We start from the raw sequence: 15,444 nt of genomic DNA, 5'->3' as shown, positions 1-15,444 counted from the left end.
TGCCCGAAACGTCGATTCTCCTGTTCCCTGGATGCTGCCTGACCTGCTGCGCTTTTCCAGCAACACATTTCCAGCTCTGATCTCCAGCATCTGCAGACCTCACTTTCTCCTCCTGCATTGAATCATAGGACTGCACACAACTATAGAAGCTAGAGTGCTTTTTTAAAAATGAATCCACAGAAACATAGCATACCACAACGTAACAAGGGCATGACATTTCATTCTCTTGATATTTTTCTCTGCTTCCCCCCAACAAAAACTCTGACCTTGGATTGGATGGCAATGTACTGTGGATCAGGTGACTGTAAAGGCAGGAAATACCATGAATGAAGACTAGCTATTCTACATTTAGACTATTGCATAGTATAGCAATAACAATTTTCATTATTGACAATGTCATCAAGGCCACAAAATCCCTGAATATTGGTATTCCAAAAAGAAGACTTGAATATTACCATCCAATAGGTTATGTCTTTGTCAATGTGCAAATTTCTGGTTTATAACTAATTAATTCCCATGCTGTACACCTCTATGTACAGTAGCAAAGCCAATTGGGTGACTCTTCAAGACACCTGATCCCTTACTGCTTTTGTAATATTCCAAGTTTCAGTGATTGGTAGCATAGAATTATATCTTCTAACCACTGTACAAACAGACATCATCTTTAGTTTTGTGACTCCTTTGTGATTTTATATATATATATATATATATATATTTTTACATAATATAAATAATTTGAGTTTGGATTTTAAGATAGTGGCAGTATTAGAATAGTTGTGTTTGTGCAGGATTGTATGGGGGAGTGGGAGAAGAAACTAGATCTGACAGTTCCCCCTCCACAGTGACTTGTATCAGAGCAGAGACTGCCCCCACCCTGGACTGTTAATAGAAATTGTTTTTACGATTAATGTAAGCATTTAAGGCTATTAACTTGTTAATGGATAATCGAGGATTAATTTTCGCTTGGGAAAGTCAAACACTGAAAAATGTAGGTAGTTTAGAGGAGGCCTGACTGGCTCAGAAGCAAATATACTTTCTGTCCTAGATAGGAGTATAGGACAATTCAGGGAAAGCTGTTACCCCAGTAGGTAAGTTTTGGATGTTTCACAAACAAAACCAGGAATGCTTGGTTAGAAATCTGCATTATTAGAAGTGGAGAAATTGTAAGCTTCTCAATTCCAAATGTGTTCATGGAAGGCTTCGTAGTTCACAGGAAAGACCTGGGAAGAATCAGCTAAGTTGAACTTAATAAGCAGAAGGATAATTTTTCTGAATTTGATTCATTGTGGTGTTGGAGAATAGGTTTGTTTTGCTGTGTGTTTTAAGATATCTCAAGCTGTTTTTTTATTTAGGTTGCTTGGTTTTTTTTAAAAATAACCTGGTTAAAGAATATCTGCAACCTCATATGACTGTGTTTTGCTCAACAACCACCACATCTACTAAGTAAATAAAATTATCTATCAGACTAGATTTCTTTCCAGGATCTAACTTGTCCAGTAGTAATATCAGATAGACAAATAATTCTCTCTTCAAAAAGACTGAAGGGTGACCTCCAATGAGGTCCTCAAAATCTATTAAAAGTTTTCATAAGGTAGATAGTATGTACGTTTGTGGGAATGAACGGAACTAGAAATCATCAATGCAAATGGTCAACAAAAAAATCCAATGGGAAAAATTCAAAAGCATTATTTTTACCCAAACATTGATGAGAATTGAAAACTCATTTCCATAGAGAGTGGTTTAAGCAAATGACTTGGATACTTTCAAGGGGAACCTAGATAAATACATAAGGGACAAGGGAATAAATGGTTACAATGATGGACTTTACTGAGGAAAGGTAGGAGGTAGGTTGAGTCGAGTCTAACTACTGACATGGACTGATGAGCCAAATAGCCTGACTCTGTGCACATGCTATCCTAATTGTTTTTTTTCCAATCATTATTTTCTCAAAGTATCATTATTTGCTTGGCTTATTTCTCTTAAAATGACCCAAAACAAAACTTTGCCTTTTTGACATTGTTGTGCTGGTAAGAGCCCTAACTCAAGTCCTCCTTCATTATTGCTACTCACCCCTGATTAGACCCTAGTACATTCATTGTTTATAAATCACACTGCACTGGGGTAACCATTATGGAGTCTCACCAGGGATTTAAACAAACTGGTACTTTCTTGCTATGCTATCTTTATGATATGTCTTTTAGACATAAAATGGTCTTGTCCTTTAATAGTGTGCCTACTTGTGCTGCTGCTGCTTTTGTATCTGTCTGGATATATGTTTTTGATTCTAAATTCTTTTAAATTCTTACCATGAAAGACATATTTCTTTTCCCTAATTTCTCTCCTGAGTCTTCCACCTTTCTGCATATTTCAGTTGTATATGTATGCTCTTATACGTTCTTCCATAGTTAAAAATTGAGTTGTCGGACATGGAGTATAAGATATCATGAAATTTTAAAGAAATTCTACAAATACGTTAAGAGCAAGAGGGTAACTGGAGAGGGGGTAGGGCCCCTTAAAAATCAAGGGGATATTCTTTGTGTTGAACCCCATAGGATGGCCAAGATAATGAATATTTCGAGTCAGCTTTTACTGTGAAGGAAGAAATGGAGACTGGAGAATGCAGAGAAATAATTTTGATGTTTTCAAAACAGTTCACATTACAGAAGAGGAATTTCAGGAGGTCTTAGAATATAAAAAGTGGATAAATCTCTGGGATATAATCTAATGTATCCCAGAATGTTGTAGGAAGTAAAGGAAGAAATTGTGAGATCCCTTGCAGAAATATTTGCATTATCTATAACTACAGGTGAGGGTGCCTGATGACTGAGAGTGGCTAATATTGTACCTTTGTTTAAGAAAGTTTGTAAGGAGAAACTGGGAATTATAGATCTGAGAGTCTGACTTCAGTTGTGGGTAATTTGTTGGAGATGGTTATAATAGATAGGATTTATGGGTATATGGCGAGGCAAATATTGATCAGGAATAGTCAGCATGGTTTTGTGCAAGGGATATCATGTCTCACAAACTTGCATTTTTTTTTGAGGAAGTTACCAAAAAAATTAATGAGGGCAGAACTGTAAACATTTTTTACTTGGTCTTTAGTAATGCTTTTGATAAGATTCCGCATGGTAGATTAATTGGTAAAGTTAGGTCATATGGGATTAAGGGTTAGCTTGCCAGTTGGATACGTAATTGACTTAGCACGTTACAGGGTGGTGAGGGTTCCTTTTTCGATTGGAGGCCTGTCACCAGTGGTGTTCCAAAGGAATTAGTTCTGGGTCCTCCTTTGTTTTTTCAATTATAAAAATAATTTGGATGAGAATATAGACGGCATGGTTAGTAAGTTTGTTGACGACACAAAAATTCGTGGCATAGTAGATAGTGAAGCTGGTTTTCTAAAATTACAAAGAAATTTAGATCAAATGGGTCAATGGGCTGAAAAATAGCAGATGGAATTAATTCTGGATAAATACAAGGTATTGCATTTTTCTCTAACAAACAAGGGTATTGCTTACAGAGTTAAGAGGGTCTTGGGCAGTGTTGTAGAACAAAGGGACCTAGGAATTCTGGTACATAATTCTTTGAAGTTTGCATCAGGGTGGTTAAAAAGGTGCTTGGCAGGCTTGCCTTCATTGCTCAGTTCTTTGAGTGTAGGAGTTGGGAATAATGTTGAGGTTGTACAGACATTGGTGAGGCATCCTCTGGAGTACTATGAAAAGTTCTAGTTACCCTATTATAGGAAGGATTTTAAGCTGGAGAGATTTATCAAGATGTTGCCGGGTGAGGAAGGTTTGAGTTATCAAGAAAGGCTGAATAGACTGGGACTTTTTTTTCACTGAAGGTTGAGCAGTTTCTAAAATAGTGAGAGGTTGTCTTTCCATTGCGTGGGGGATTTTAAGACTAGAGGGCACATTTTTTAAGATGAGAGGAGAAAGATTTAAAAAGAGGGGAACATTGTTTTACACAGGGTGATTCGTGTGCAGGATGAACTTCTTGAGGAAGTAGTGGATATAGGTACAATTACAACATTTGAAAGACATTTGGGTAAGGACATGAATAGGAAAGGTTTGGAGGGGTATGGGCCTGGAGCAGGTAGGTGGGACTGGTTTAGTTTGGGATTATGTTTGGTATGGATTGGTTGGACCAAAAGGTCTGGTTCCATGCTCTATGACTCTATGAATGAGTTAAACTGCGATAAGGTAGAATTAGGCTTTGAAATTCTCAGGGTGCTAATGTGATAACCTGTATCACTAAAATAATGTCAGTATCGCATTGTTACATCTTGCTTTGTCAATATAGAGCAACTTTAGATGTGAATTTCAATTACTTGCATGCTGCCAAATTAGAAAACTCTTACAATCAAGGCTTCACTGGTAGCAACTCGCAGCTAATTTATTTTCAGGTTCTTTAATTTTACATCTGTAAGGATATATACTCAGCACAGCATTCGTTAAAATTTGGTGAAGTGGGTTCTTACATATTTACATTGTGTGCTTTACACTTTGAGTGGTAATTAATGAAAGTGAAAGGGATATTGCTGAAGAGTTAACTGTACAGCAATAGGCCTTTCTCTTGGGATCAAGAATCTGGCACTTAAGTGGCTTTGTACAGGGACTTTCTATTCCATTCAATGCACTACACACAACAGATTCAGAACCCAAGATCCTGTAAGCAACCCTAAATGGGCATGTTGTCATGCTCTCTGCTTGGGGAGCCCCCTGCCTACAATTGGGTTGATATTTAAATTGCATACTTAAGGGTTTCAACTGGCTGCAGTGCAGAAAGGCAATGTGACAAAATGGTCCTGTTCCCTTAGAAATATATCTTTGCTTCAGTAGAATGTAGCAAATTTGCTAAGTTTTCATCTGTCTGTGTGAAATTATCCATTTTGGTATCCAGGTTTTATCTTCCGAATTCAGAACTATGCCCCCCAAAAGTAGAACTAACTAAAAAGTGGAACCTGCTCTGACAAAGAGTCATTGAACTCAAAACATTAACTCTATTTTCTCTCTATAGATGTTGCCAGATCTGCTATGTTTCTTGTTTCAGATTTACAATATCCAAAATCCTTTGTTTATTTTAACATCAGTTTAGCTGTCTGTTAGTAGAGCATGCCCAATTTTCCATTTTCATGAAGTGTTATAACTTGATTCTGAACATAACTGTCTTTGTTTTTAGAGCGGGAAAAGGAACGACACAAAAAGAAAAGTCGAAGCATTTCCAGAAGCCGAAGCAGGGATAAAAAGCGGAGAAGTCGAAGCAGGGATAAACGCAGCAGAAGTCGAGGCGGACGAAGCAGAAGCAGAGATAAACGAAGCGGATCACGAGAGCGGAAGCGTCACAGGTAACCTGCTGTTTCTCCATGCTCGTACTTGATAAATAGCATGACGTTCCATGTTCAAAGCTGCAACTACATTATTGAAAGACGCAAAGCAAAAATAAGGTGACTTGCAGGAAGAATTGATGGATTATGATTTGGGTGTGTCAAGAGCCATCAGAGAGCAACATGGAGAGGAAGAGTGTCTTTTTTTCTGGCAGTGGACAATCCATAGCAAAATGCAGGGGTCCATTTAGCTGACAGTTTGTGGGGGAAAGAAACAGGACCCTTGCAAATTTCAGTTTTACCAATTTAAATTAAGGTTTTTTAAAAAAAAATCTTCAGTTTGGAATGTTGAAGACAAATTTAGTTGATCTAATTATCTGTGCCAGAAGCCATCTGTTTTCTTCCACTCTTTACAGCTGCACCTGCCCATTACATTGAAGTACAGCTCCACCCAGCACACTAGTGAAATAACTCCACAGTGGACAGTATCCCATCACCAAGTCACCCTTTATTTACACAGAATCATAGAGATGTACAGCATGGAAACAAACCCTTCGATCCAACCTGTCCATGCCGACCAGATATCCCAACCCAATCTAGTCCCACCTACCAGCACCCAGCCCATATCCCTCCACCCTCTCTTATTCATATACCCATCCAAATGCCTCTTAAATGTTGCAATTGTACCAGCCTCCACCACATCCTTTGGCAGCTCATTCCATGCATGTACCACCCTCTATGTGAAAACGTTGCCCCTTAGGTCTCTTTTATATCTTTCCCCGCTCACCCTAAACCTATGCCCTCTAGTTCTGGACTCGCCAACCCCAGGGAAAAGACTTTGTCTATTTACCCTATCCATGCCCCTCATAATTTTGTAAACCTCTATAAGGTCACCCCTCAGCCTCCGACACTCCAAGGTAAGCAGCTCCAGCCTGTTCAGCTTCTCCCTAGGGCTCAAATCCTCCAACCCTTGTAAATCTTTTCTGAACCCTTTCAAGTTTCACAACATCTTTCCGATAGGAAAGAGACCAGAATTGTACTCAATACTCTGACCAATAGAGGAAAGCATACCAAACGCAGCCTTCACTATCCTATCTACCTGCAACTCCACTTTCAAGGAGCTATGAACTTGCACTCCAAGGTCTCCTAGTTCAGCAAACCTCCCTAGGACCTTCCCATTAAGTGTATAAGTCCTGCTAAGATTTGCTATCCTAAAATGCAGCACCTCGCATTTATCTGAATTAAACTCCATCTGCCACTTCTCTGCCCATTGGCCCATCTGGTCAAGATCGTGTTGTGATCAAAGGTAACCCTCTTCACTGTCCACTACACCTCCAATTTTGGTATTATCTGCAAGCATACTAACTGTACCTGTTATGCTCACATTCAAATCATTTATATAAATGACAAAAAGTAGAGGACCCAGCACCGATCCTTGTGACACTCCACTGGTCACAGGCCTCCAGTCTGAAAAACTACCCTTCACCACCACCTTCTGTCTTCGACCTTTGAGCCAGTTCTGTATCCAAATGGCTAGTTCTCCCTGTATTCCATGAGATCTAACCTTGCTAATCAAACTCCCATGGGGAACCTTGTCAAACGCCTTACTGAAATTCATTCATGTGCATTGAACTTGACACTGACCCAGCTCCATCAGAGCCAGGTCTCAGTGAACAGACTCTCTGACACTCCTGTTTATATTTGTCAGCCAAAAGCTCCAATCACCTAGCTTACCTTGTAAAATCAGTATATAACTCCCCCTCAAAATCCGGGGATGTAGGCCTGTTCTTTTTCTTGTAACCTCTACTGGTCCAGTTCTGACTCTAATATGGACGGTGTGTACCGCCTCTTGTGCCAGTGTGTCTTGGAAGCAATTCTTCATCTTCAGGCAGTAATGATGTTGAGGCTGTGGCATCCGCTGTGTCCATCTTAAAGTGTGAGGTTTCTTCAGTAGACGGCGGGGGAGAACCTACTGATTCTGGCAGCCTTTACAGCTGTCCTGAGGGGCCAGGTATGTTTTGCTGCTGTCCCATTTGAGAGTTTGCAGTTTTCATATTGTCACTGTTTGTTCACGACTGCCTCACTGACCTGAATTTGTGTGTCACGGGACCTGACCTTGCATCACCCATACCTCTTACCCAAGCAGGGTTTTGATACCAAACTTCATTCCGTGGAATACACAGTCTCTCTTGTGTCCAGCATTGACAATCCTGATTCTGTCTGTGCATCCCCCCTGCCACCACCATGAGAGGGCTGGCATAGTTGACCTGTATCTGTGTGCAGGGGTTACCTGGCCACTCCCTTAAAGTGGGGGAGCTGCTGGTGGTAAGTTCTGTCCTTGTTTGCACTCTAGGCACTGCCCCACCAATGCAGCTATGTCTGCATTCAATCCTGGGCACCAGATATAGCTTCTCGCCAACATCTTCACTTTGGACACCACTGGAAGACCCTGGTGGAGTTTAGCCAGAATCCTCTACTCGGGATGATCGCTTTTGCTCCCTATAGTAAAATACCATCTCTGGTCTGGTCTTTCCAGGTTCAGAAACATTTCAGTCCTGGTTGTGAAGGCTCTTTGGTTTCCCCCATCACCACCAGCTGTTGTAGTTTTGCCAGGACCAGATTTTTTTTTGTGTGTCCACAATCTAATATTGTCAGTGGTGACTGGAAGGGTGTCCAGAAAGTTTAAAACCAGAACATTGGTGGCACAACTGGTGATGTCTACCAGCAGGAGGTGGCTCAAGGTATCTACATTTGCTACTTGGCCTCCCAGACATTGTGGTCTGGGCATATTTGCACACTGCATCAATCAAAGTCCAGGAAGCATATGCTATTGGGCATTCCTTTCTATCGGGCTACCTGTGAGCCAACACTACCTTGATGCCACACAAGGAGAAGACATATGTTAGCACCAGATTTCGCTTAGGATCATAGTGTGCCAACACCTTAGACAATGATAACTGTTTCTTCACTTCTCTAAAAACTACATCTTGGCTGTGAGACCATTTTCAAGGCTGACCCTTTTTGAATATTAGGTGAGGTGTGTTAGGATGGAAGCCAGGTTATATATGAACTTTCTGTAATAATTCACTAATCCAAGGAAATTCCTAATGTCCATTACAGACATGGGAGTCGGGACACCTTTGATTGCCCTCATTTTCCTCTTCCAATGGGTGTAACCTAGTCTTGTTGATTCCATAGCCCAGGTAGGTCACTTGACATCCCTGGAACATGCATTTTTTTCCCTTCTTAGATATATGTCTCCCTGGGAGAAACATACAAGCACTTTGTCTAAGCGCTCCAAACTGGCCTTCCCAGTTATTAGCACCTTGTACGGATTAGTGTTGGGTCACCTTGAACATGTATTTGTAGAACGGGAAGAGATGGCAAAGTTCTCAATGAATATTTCTCATGTGTTTACCATGGACAAAGACATGAAGACTTGGGAACTTGGGGAAGTTTGTGGTCATATTTCACAGTACAGGAGGTGTTGGAGGTATTCAAATGTATGCAGGTGGATAAATCTCCTGGTCCTGACCAGATATATCCAAGAACACTGCAAGACGCTAGAGAAGAAATTGAGGTGGGCCTGGTTAATATTTTTGCATCATCGTTAGCCACGTGTGAGGTCCTGGAAGACTGGAGGGTCGCAAAGGTTGCAAAGAAAAGGATGGGAACTTTGGACCAGTAAGCTTAACATTTGTGGATAAGTTACTTAAGATTCTGAGAGATAAGATATGCATGCACTTGGAAAGTAGTCAGATTATGAATCGTCAGCATGGCTTTGTGAGTGGGAGATCATACCTCAAATTTGTTAGAGTTCTTTGAATTGACCAGAAAGGTGGTTGAGGGCAGGGCAGTAGACATAGTCTATATGGATTTCAGTAAGGCCTTTAATAAGGTTCCAAGTGGTAGGCTGCTCTGGAAAGTTGGAACAAATGGAATCCAATGCGAGCTAGCAAATTGGATATACAGTTGTCTTGATGGTAGGAAGCAGAGGGTAATAGTGGAAGGTTGCTTGTTGGACTGTAACTAGTGGACTGCCTCGGGGGTCAATGGGAGTAAATAAAAAGCAAGAAACAACTGAGCAGTGTAGCACGAGATGAGTGCAAATCAGGTAGTGATTTTAAAAGGTGTGAATGTTTGAAAACAAAGGTTCTTCTGGCAGAGGTATCAGGCTTCAAAACGAAGGTGTAAAACTAACATAAGGATACTTTAATTGAATGCTCACAGCATTTGAAACAAAGTAGATGAGTTGATGGCACAAATCATTGTGAATTGGCGTGATTTAGTGACCATTACATGGTTGCAGGGTGGCCATGACTGTGGATTGAATATTCAGGGACAGGGCTTAGAAGGACAGAAAGAATAGGGAAGTATTGTTGCTCTGGTATTTAAGGATGACATCAGGGAGGTAATGAGAGATGATATAGGTTCTGTGGAGAAAATGTTTGAATCAATATGAGTGGAAAGTCATAGATGTAATCCGTAGGCCGTGAAATAATAACATCATGGTCGGGCAGGTAATAAACAAAAAAAATCTGATGCATGTAAAAATAGTATGGCAATTATGGAGGATTTAAATCTACGTATTGATGGATCAAACCAAGTTGGTTAAAGCAGGCTTGAGGAGAAGTTCATAGAATGTATCAGCAATAGTTTTGTCACATAGTATGTAATGGATTTCAGTAAGGCCTTTAATAAGGTCCTGTGTAACAAAGTAGGAATAATTGGCGATCTCCAAATTAGGGATCCTCTCCAGGAGCGATCACAGTATTGAGAAAGTGTATAGGGTATGAGCAGGTAGGGAAAGAGTTAAATTTTGAGTTTTGTGAAACATGAGGTTCAGCTGAGCATGACTCAGATCAGATAAGGACTTGCAATTAACAGTGGGGTGCTGGAGGCAAAGGTAATGGGTTAACAAGGTGGAAAAGCATTCATAATGTAGAGCCATTAGACAATATTGGAAGCATTCAGTATGTCAGGTCAGTTTAACAAGGTGAAAAGTATTCATTATGTGAAGCCAATTAAGATTAAGAACATTCATTATGTAACAGCAGATGGCTAAATCTTTACTGTTGCTCACTGATTGTAATGGTCACCCAATCGATATGTATGTTGCCTTATCTGGATGCTCCTCCCTGTAAAATGATTATATAATTCATTAAGGAACTGCTATTCCAGAGAAGACCAGGAACCCATGTCCCTGCGCACATGGGCAATCGTTCTCTCTCCCTCCAGGGCCCTGAATAAAGATGAAGGAGGTAAAGCTATACTGTATCCCTGAGGGTTTTGCTTCAAGTGAGGTGGGGGGGGTGGGGGGAGAGCAGGATGACAATATGGTTGAATTTAAAGTACAGATGAAGGGTGAGAAAGTAAAATCCAACAGCACAGTCTGATGTATAAACAAAGGGAATTACAATGGGATGAGGCAGGAATTGGATATGGTGGACTGGGAGCAAAGTCTATATGGTCAGGACAATTGAGGAACAGTGAGGACTTTCAAAACGGTTTTTCAGTGCTCAGCACTTCCAGTGAAAAGGAAGTACTGAATATGGGAGTTGGGAGGTCATGTTGCAGCTGTACAGGACATTGGTTAGGTCACTTTTGGAATATTGCGTGCAGTTCTGGTCTCCTTCCTATTGGAAAGATGTTGTGAAACTTGAAAAGGTTCAGATGAGATTTGCAAGGATGTTGCCAGGTTTGGAGGATTTGAGCTATATGGAGAGGCGGAATAGGCTGGGGCTGTTTTTCTTGGAGCGTCAGAGGCTGAGGAATGACCTTATAGAGGTTTATAAAATCATGAGGGGCATAGATAGGATAAATAGACAAAGTCTTGTCCCTGGGGTCGGGGAGTCCAGAACTAGAGGGCACAGGTATAGGGTGAGAAGAAAGATATAAAAGGGACCTAAGGGGCAACTTTTTCATGCAGAGGGTGGTACGTGTATGGAATGAGCTAACAGAGGAAGTGTGGACGCTGATACAATTACAGCATTTAAAAGGCATCTGGATGGGTATGTGAATAGGTAGGGTTTAGAGGGATATTGGCCAAGTGCTGGCAAACGGGACTAAATTAGGTAGGGATATCTGGTTGGCAAGGATGAGTTGGACTGAAGGGTCTGTTTCCGTGCTGTACATATCTATGACTTTAAGAAAAGGGATAATTGGGCATTGTAAACCAAGGAAATAAAGGAGTGTATCAAATTGAAAGCAAATGTATGTAAAGTGGCAAAGAGTTGTGGAGAAAGTGGGGATTAGGAAATCTTTAAAGGTCAAGGTGCTGCACAAGAGGCTGCTGCATAAGATAAACATGTAAAGTATTATCACGGATAGCAGATTGGTTGACTAACAAGAAGCATAGAGTGAGGATAACTGGGTTCAATTCCCACCTCGGGCGACTGACTGTGTGGAGTTTGCACATTCTCCCCATGTCTGCGTGGGTTTCCTCCGGGTGCTCCGGTTTCCTCCCACACTCCCAAAAATGTGCAGGTCAGGTGAATTGACCATGCTAAATTGCCTGTAGTGTTAGGAGCAGGGGTAAATGTAGGGGAATGGGTCTGGGTGGATTACGCTTCGGCGGGTCGGTGTGGACTTGGTGGGCCGAAGGGCCTGTTTCCAGTAATCTTAAAAAAAAAAGATCAGTGATGGTCTTATTGAATGATGGAGCAGCCTCAACGGGCCAGATGGCCTCTTCCTTCTCTTTCTTATGTTCTTATTTACACATGCTTAGTACTTGACACTGGTCAAGCTTCCTCAGAGCCAGCTCTGAAGTGAGCAGAACCTCTGACACTCCTGTTTATCTCGGTCAGCCAGGGTTCCCTGATTGGAACCCCAATCAAGGAACTCTTATTCTGTGATCCATCTCATTACAATCACAACACTAGTTCAGTAGGTAAATACTACTGAAAGGAGGCATTGCAGTCATACTGAATGCCAATATAGTGTGTTTCACCTTGTGTACACCAATTTCCATTGTGTCAGTCCTCAAACATACAACCATGTAATGATTATGTTTAACTCATCTGAGTGATATTTAAGTCTCAGGATTTTGGTCATACCTCAAAATCGCACCCAGAGCCTGGGGTCATCCCAGCATTTAAATTAATGGCCCTCTAAGCATATTATGGTTAAGAATTCTGACCAGTTGAAAGATTTGGGTTTCTGTGTCATCGTGTTGAGTCTTTATAATAAAATCAACTGGTTAAAATTCTTAATTAGTATTGCTAACCCTAATGTAATCCTCTAGCCCAGAAATGATTTGTGCATTTCATACTCAGTTGGATGAAATAACTGATAGTTAAGGGCTAGTATTCCTGGGTACTGGTGTCAAAGCAAGACAGTAATTTTCTCACCTACAACAAAGTGGCAGCAAATCTCCACTCAATCTTCAGTGCATCCTGATATGATGATATACTTGGAGATAAAAGCAATTTGTAGACCTTGAATCCAATTGTGAACCTGTTAGCAAAGTGTAAATTGCTCAGTTATTACACTTTTGATGAGAGGCTGTACAGTCTTTGTGAAAGTGGCTGCTCTAAGTATGTAGAGGAGTTATAGGAGATTCTGATGGATAGATGTGTCAAGCTGGTTGCTGCTCAGCATTAGAACAGATAATGCCCCCTAATGTCATCTATTTTGGCTGAATCAGAACAGAGAGCTCTATCCAAGGGGAAGTATTTTTGATAGTACTTGGTGAAATCTAAGTGAACTGCTACAATCTCCATTGCAGTAACCATTCTCATTAAAATGATTACAAAAGACTTGTATCCAAGAACTTGGGAATTACACAGAAGAAATTGACCATCTCCTAAAACAGAGTTCGGCAGGATAGCTACATGAAGTATTAGTTTAAAGCAGTACTTACCTTTTACAGAATGTTGTTTGTGAGCAACGTGCGTTATATTCCATTTGTTCCAAATATGTTTTCTTCAAGACCAGAATGTTCCCTGAGGTTTATGGAAGGTATGTATATCAAATTTTATATGATAATACTAAATATAGTAACAATTTTAATTGTCCTCCATAAAGTATACTGGACACCAAAGATTCCATGGTGCCTACCTACCATTCTCTTGGGTGCATTTCTTTATTCCTAGATTATCTATAATTTAGAGTAATATTAATGGGGGGTTTTAGCTTTACTATAGGTTGGGAGAGTCACTCACCAGTCGGAAGGATTAAGAGTTTCTGGAGTCTGTCATGGATAGTTTCCTCCAGCAATATGTCCTGGCTTCCACAAGGAGTCTAGCAATACTGGATTTAGTATTGAGCTGGATTTAATTAGTAACCTAATTGTGCATGAACCTTTATCAAATAGTGATCGTAGCATGATTGAGCTCAATGTAACATTTAAAAGCAAACAGCATTAATCAGCTGTTAGAATTTTTAGATTCAGGTACGGACAACTTGAGACAACATGAGACAGAGAGTCCACAGTAAAGAGGGCAATAACGTGAAAGGCCATGGAATTGAGGGATAATTACTGACATGGCTGGGAAATTGGTTGAGTGGTAGGTGACAGAAACTAAGGATTTGGGTCAGTCCTCCAATTTGGCTGGATGTGACCAGTGGTGTCCCATGAGGATCTGTGTTAGGGCCTCAGTTATTCACATTACTTTCTATGGCATTATCCAACTTGTTAATAAATAATGTGTCCAAATTTCCTTATGAAGCAAAGTGAGATTGCATTACAGATAGTGTAGATGATAACATAAAATTACAAAGGGATATTGATAAACTAAGTGGATGGGCAAAATGATAGCAAATGGAGTTCAATATAAGCAAATGAGAGGTTAGCAATTTTAGATTGAAAAAGGATACTTTCTAAATGGCATGAAGTTAAATAAAGTGGACGATGAAAGTGACTTGGGTGTTCAGGTGCATAGATATTTAAAATGTCATAAACAAGTGCAGAAGATGAAAGCTGTTTGAATACTGGCCTTATATTTAGAGGGCTGGAGTATAAGGATGCAGAGTTATGCTGAAGCTATACAAAGTCTTGGTTAGACTTTTGTTTGAGTACTGATAGTAGATCTTGGCACCACATCTCAAGAAGGATATATTGGCCTTGGAGGAAGTACAATATAGGTTTACTTAAGAATAATAGCTGGGCGCCCTACCTGGTATCAACCTACACACTGGAAATGTCAAGGGCACAAACTGCCCTGTTACAAAGCCTTCCTTATTATCATCTAGGAGCTAGATTAGAGCTGTTTCCTGGATCAATGAACCAACAGTCTGACATAGTCATGTTTGTGGAATTTATACCTTGCTGACAATGTCAGACCCTGCAATCACTGTCTCTGGATATAGCCTTGTTACGCAGGCAGAGCAGACCAGCAGGCGTGGCAACACAGTGGTGTACAATCAGGAGGGAGTTGGCCTGGGAGTCCTCATCATTGATTCCGGACTCCATGAAGTCTCATGGTATCAGGTTAAACATGGAAAAGGAAATCTGCTGATTACCACATACCATAGAATTGTAGAGTCCGACACTGCAAAAAGAGGCCATTCGGCCCATCATGTCTAAACTGACCCTCCGAAGAGCATCCTACAGGGACCCCTCACCTATGCCAGTAACCCTGCATTTACCATCCACCTCACTTGCACATTTTTGGGCAATGGGAAGAAACCTGAGCACTTGGCAGAAACCCGTGCAGACACAGGGAGAAAGTGCAAATTCCACACAAATGATCATAGAGGTGTAAAGTACAGCACAGAAACAGACCCTTCGATCCAACTTGTCCATGCTGACCAGATATCTGAGAGAAGTCTAGTCCTATTTTACAGCATTTGACCCATATCCCTCTAAACCCTTCCTATTCATATACCCATCCTGGTGCCTTTTAAATGTTGTAATTGTGTACCAGCCATCACCACTTCCTCTGGCAGCTTGCCCAAGGCAGGGATTGAACCAAGGTCCCTGGCATTGTGAGGCACCAGAGCCTCTGCGGCGTGTCGCCATCCTCACTTAACTGATGAGTTAGTGTTTCTTCATGTTGGACAACACCTGGAGGAAGCATGGAGGGTGGTAATATTGCAAAATTACTATGGGTAGGGAATTTCAATGTCCATGCCAAGATTGGTTCAGCAGCTACACGACTGATCTCATTGGGTCCTAAAGG

General features: G+C 40.9%; 1 protein-coding gene across 3 annotated transcripts in view; it reads left to right on the top strand.

The window, feature by feature from the left end:
• The window catches only part of LOC122562014 (splicing factor U2AF 65 kDa subunit-like), a 53,904-nt gene that overhangs the window by 5,274 nt on the left and 33,186 nt on the right, over positions 1-15,444 (top strand). For all 3 annotated transcript variants that reach the window (XM_043714407.1, XM_043714409.1, XM_043714408.1), the window contains exon 2: positions 5,179-5,344. In XM_043714407.1, the coding sequence (XP_043570342.1) occupies positions 5,179-5,344 (166 nt within the window). The remainder of the gene's footprint in view (positions 1-5,178; positions 5,345-15,444) is intronic.

This window comes from Chiloscyllium plagiosum, chromosome 24, assembly GCF_004010195.1.
Source record: "Chiloscyllium plagiosum isolate BGI_BamShark_2017 chromosome 24, ASM401019v2, whole genome shotgun sequence".
In the NCBI taxonomy this organism is placed as follows: Eukaryota; Metazoa; Chordata; class Chondrichthyes; order Orectolobiformes; family Hemiscylliidae; genus Chiloscyllium; species Chiloscyllium plagiosum.
The sequence above is the reverse complement of the archived record's forward strand: the minus strand, read 5'-3'. Positions and strand labels throughout refer to the sequence as shown.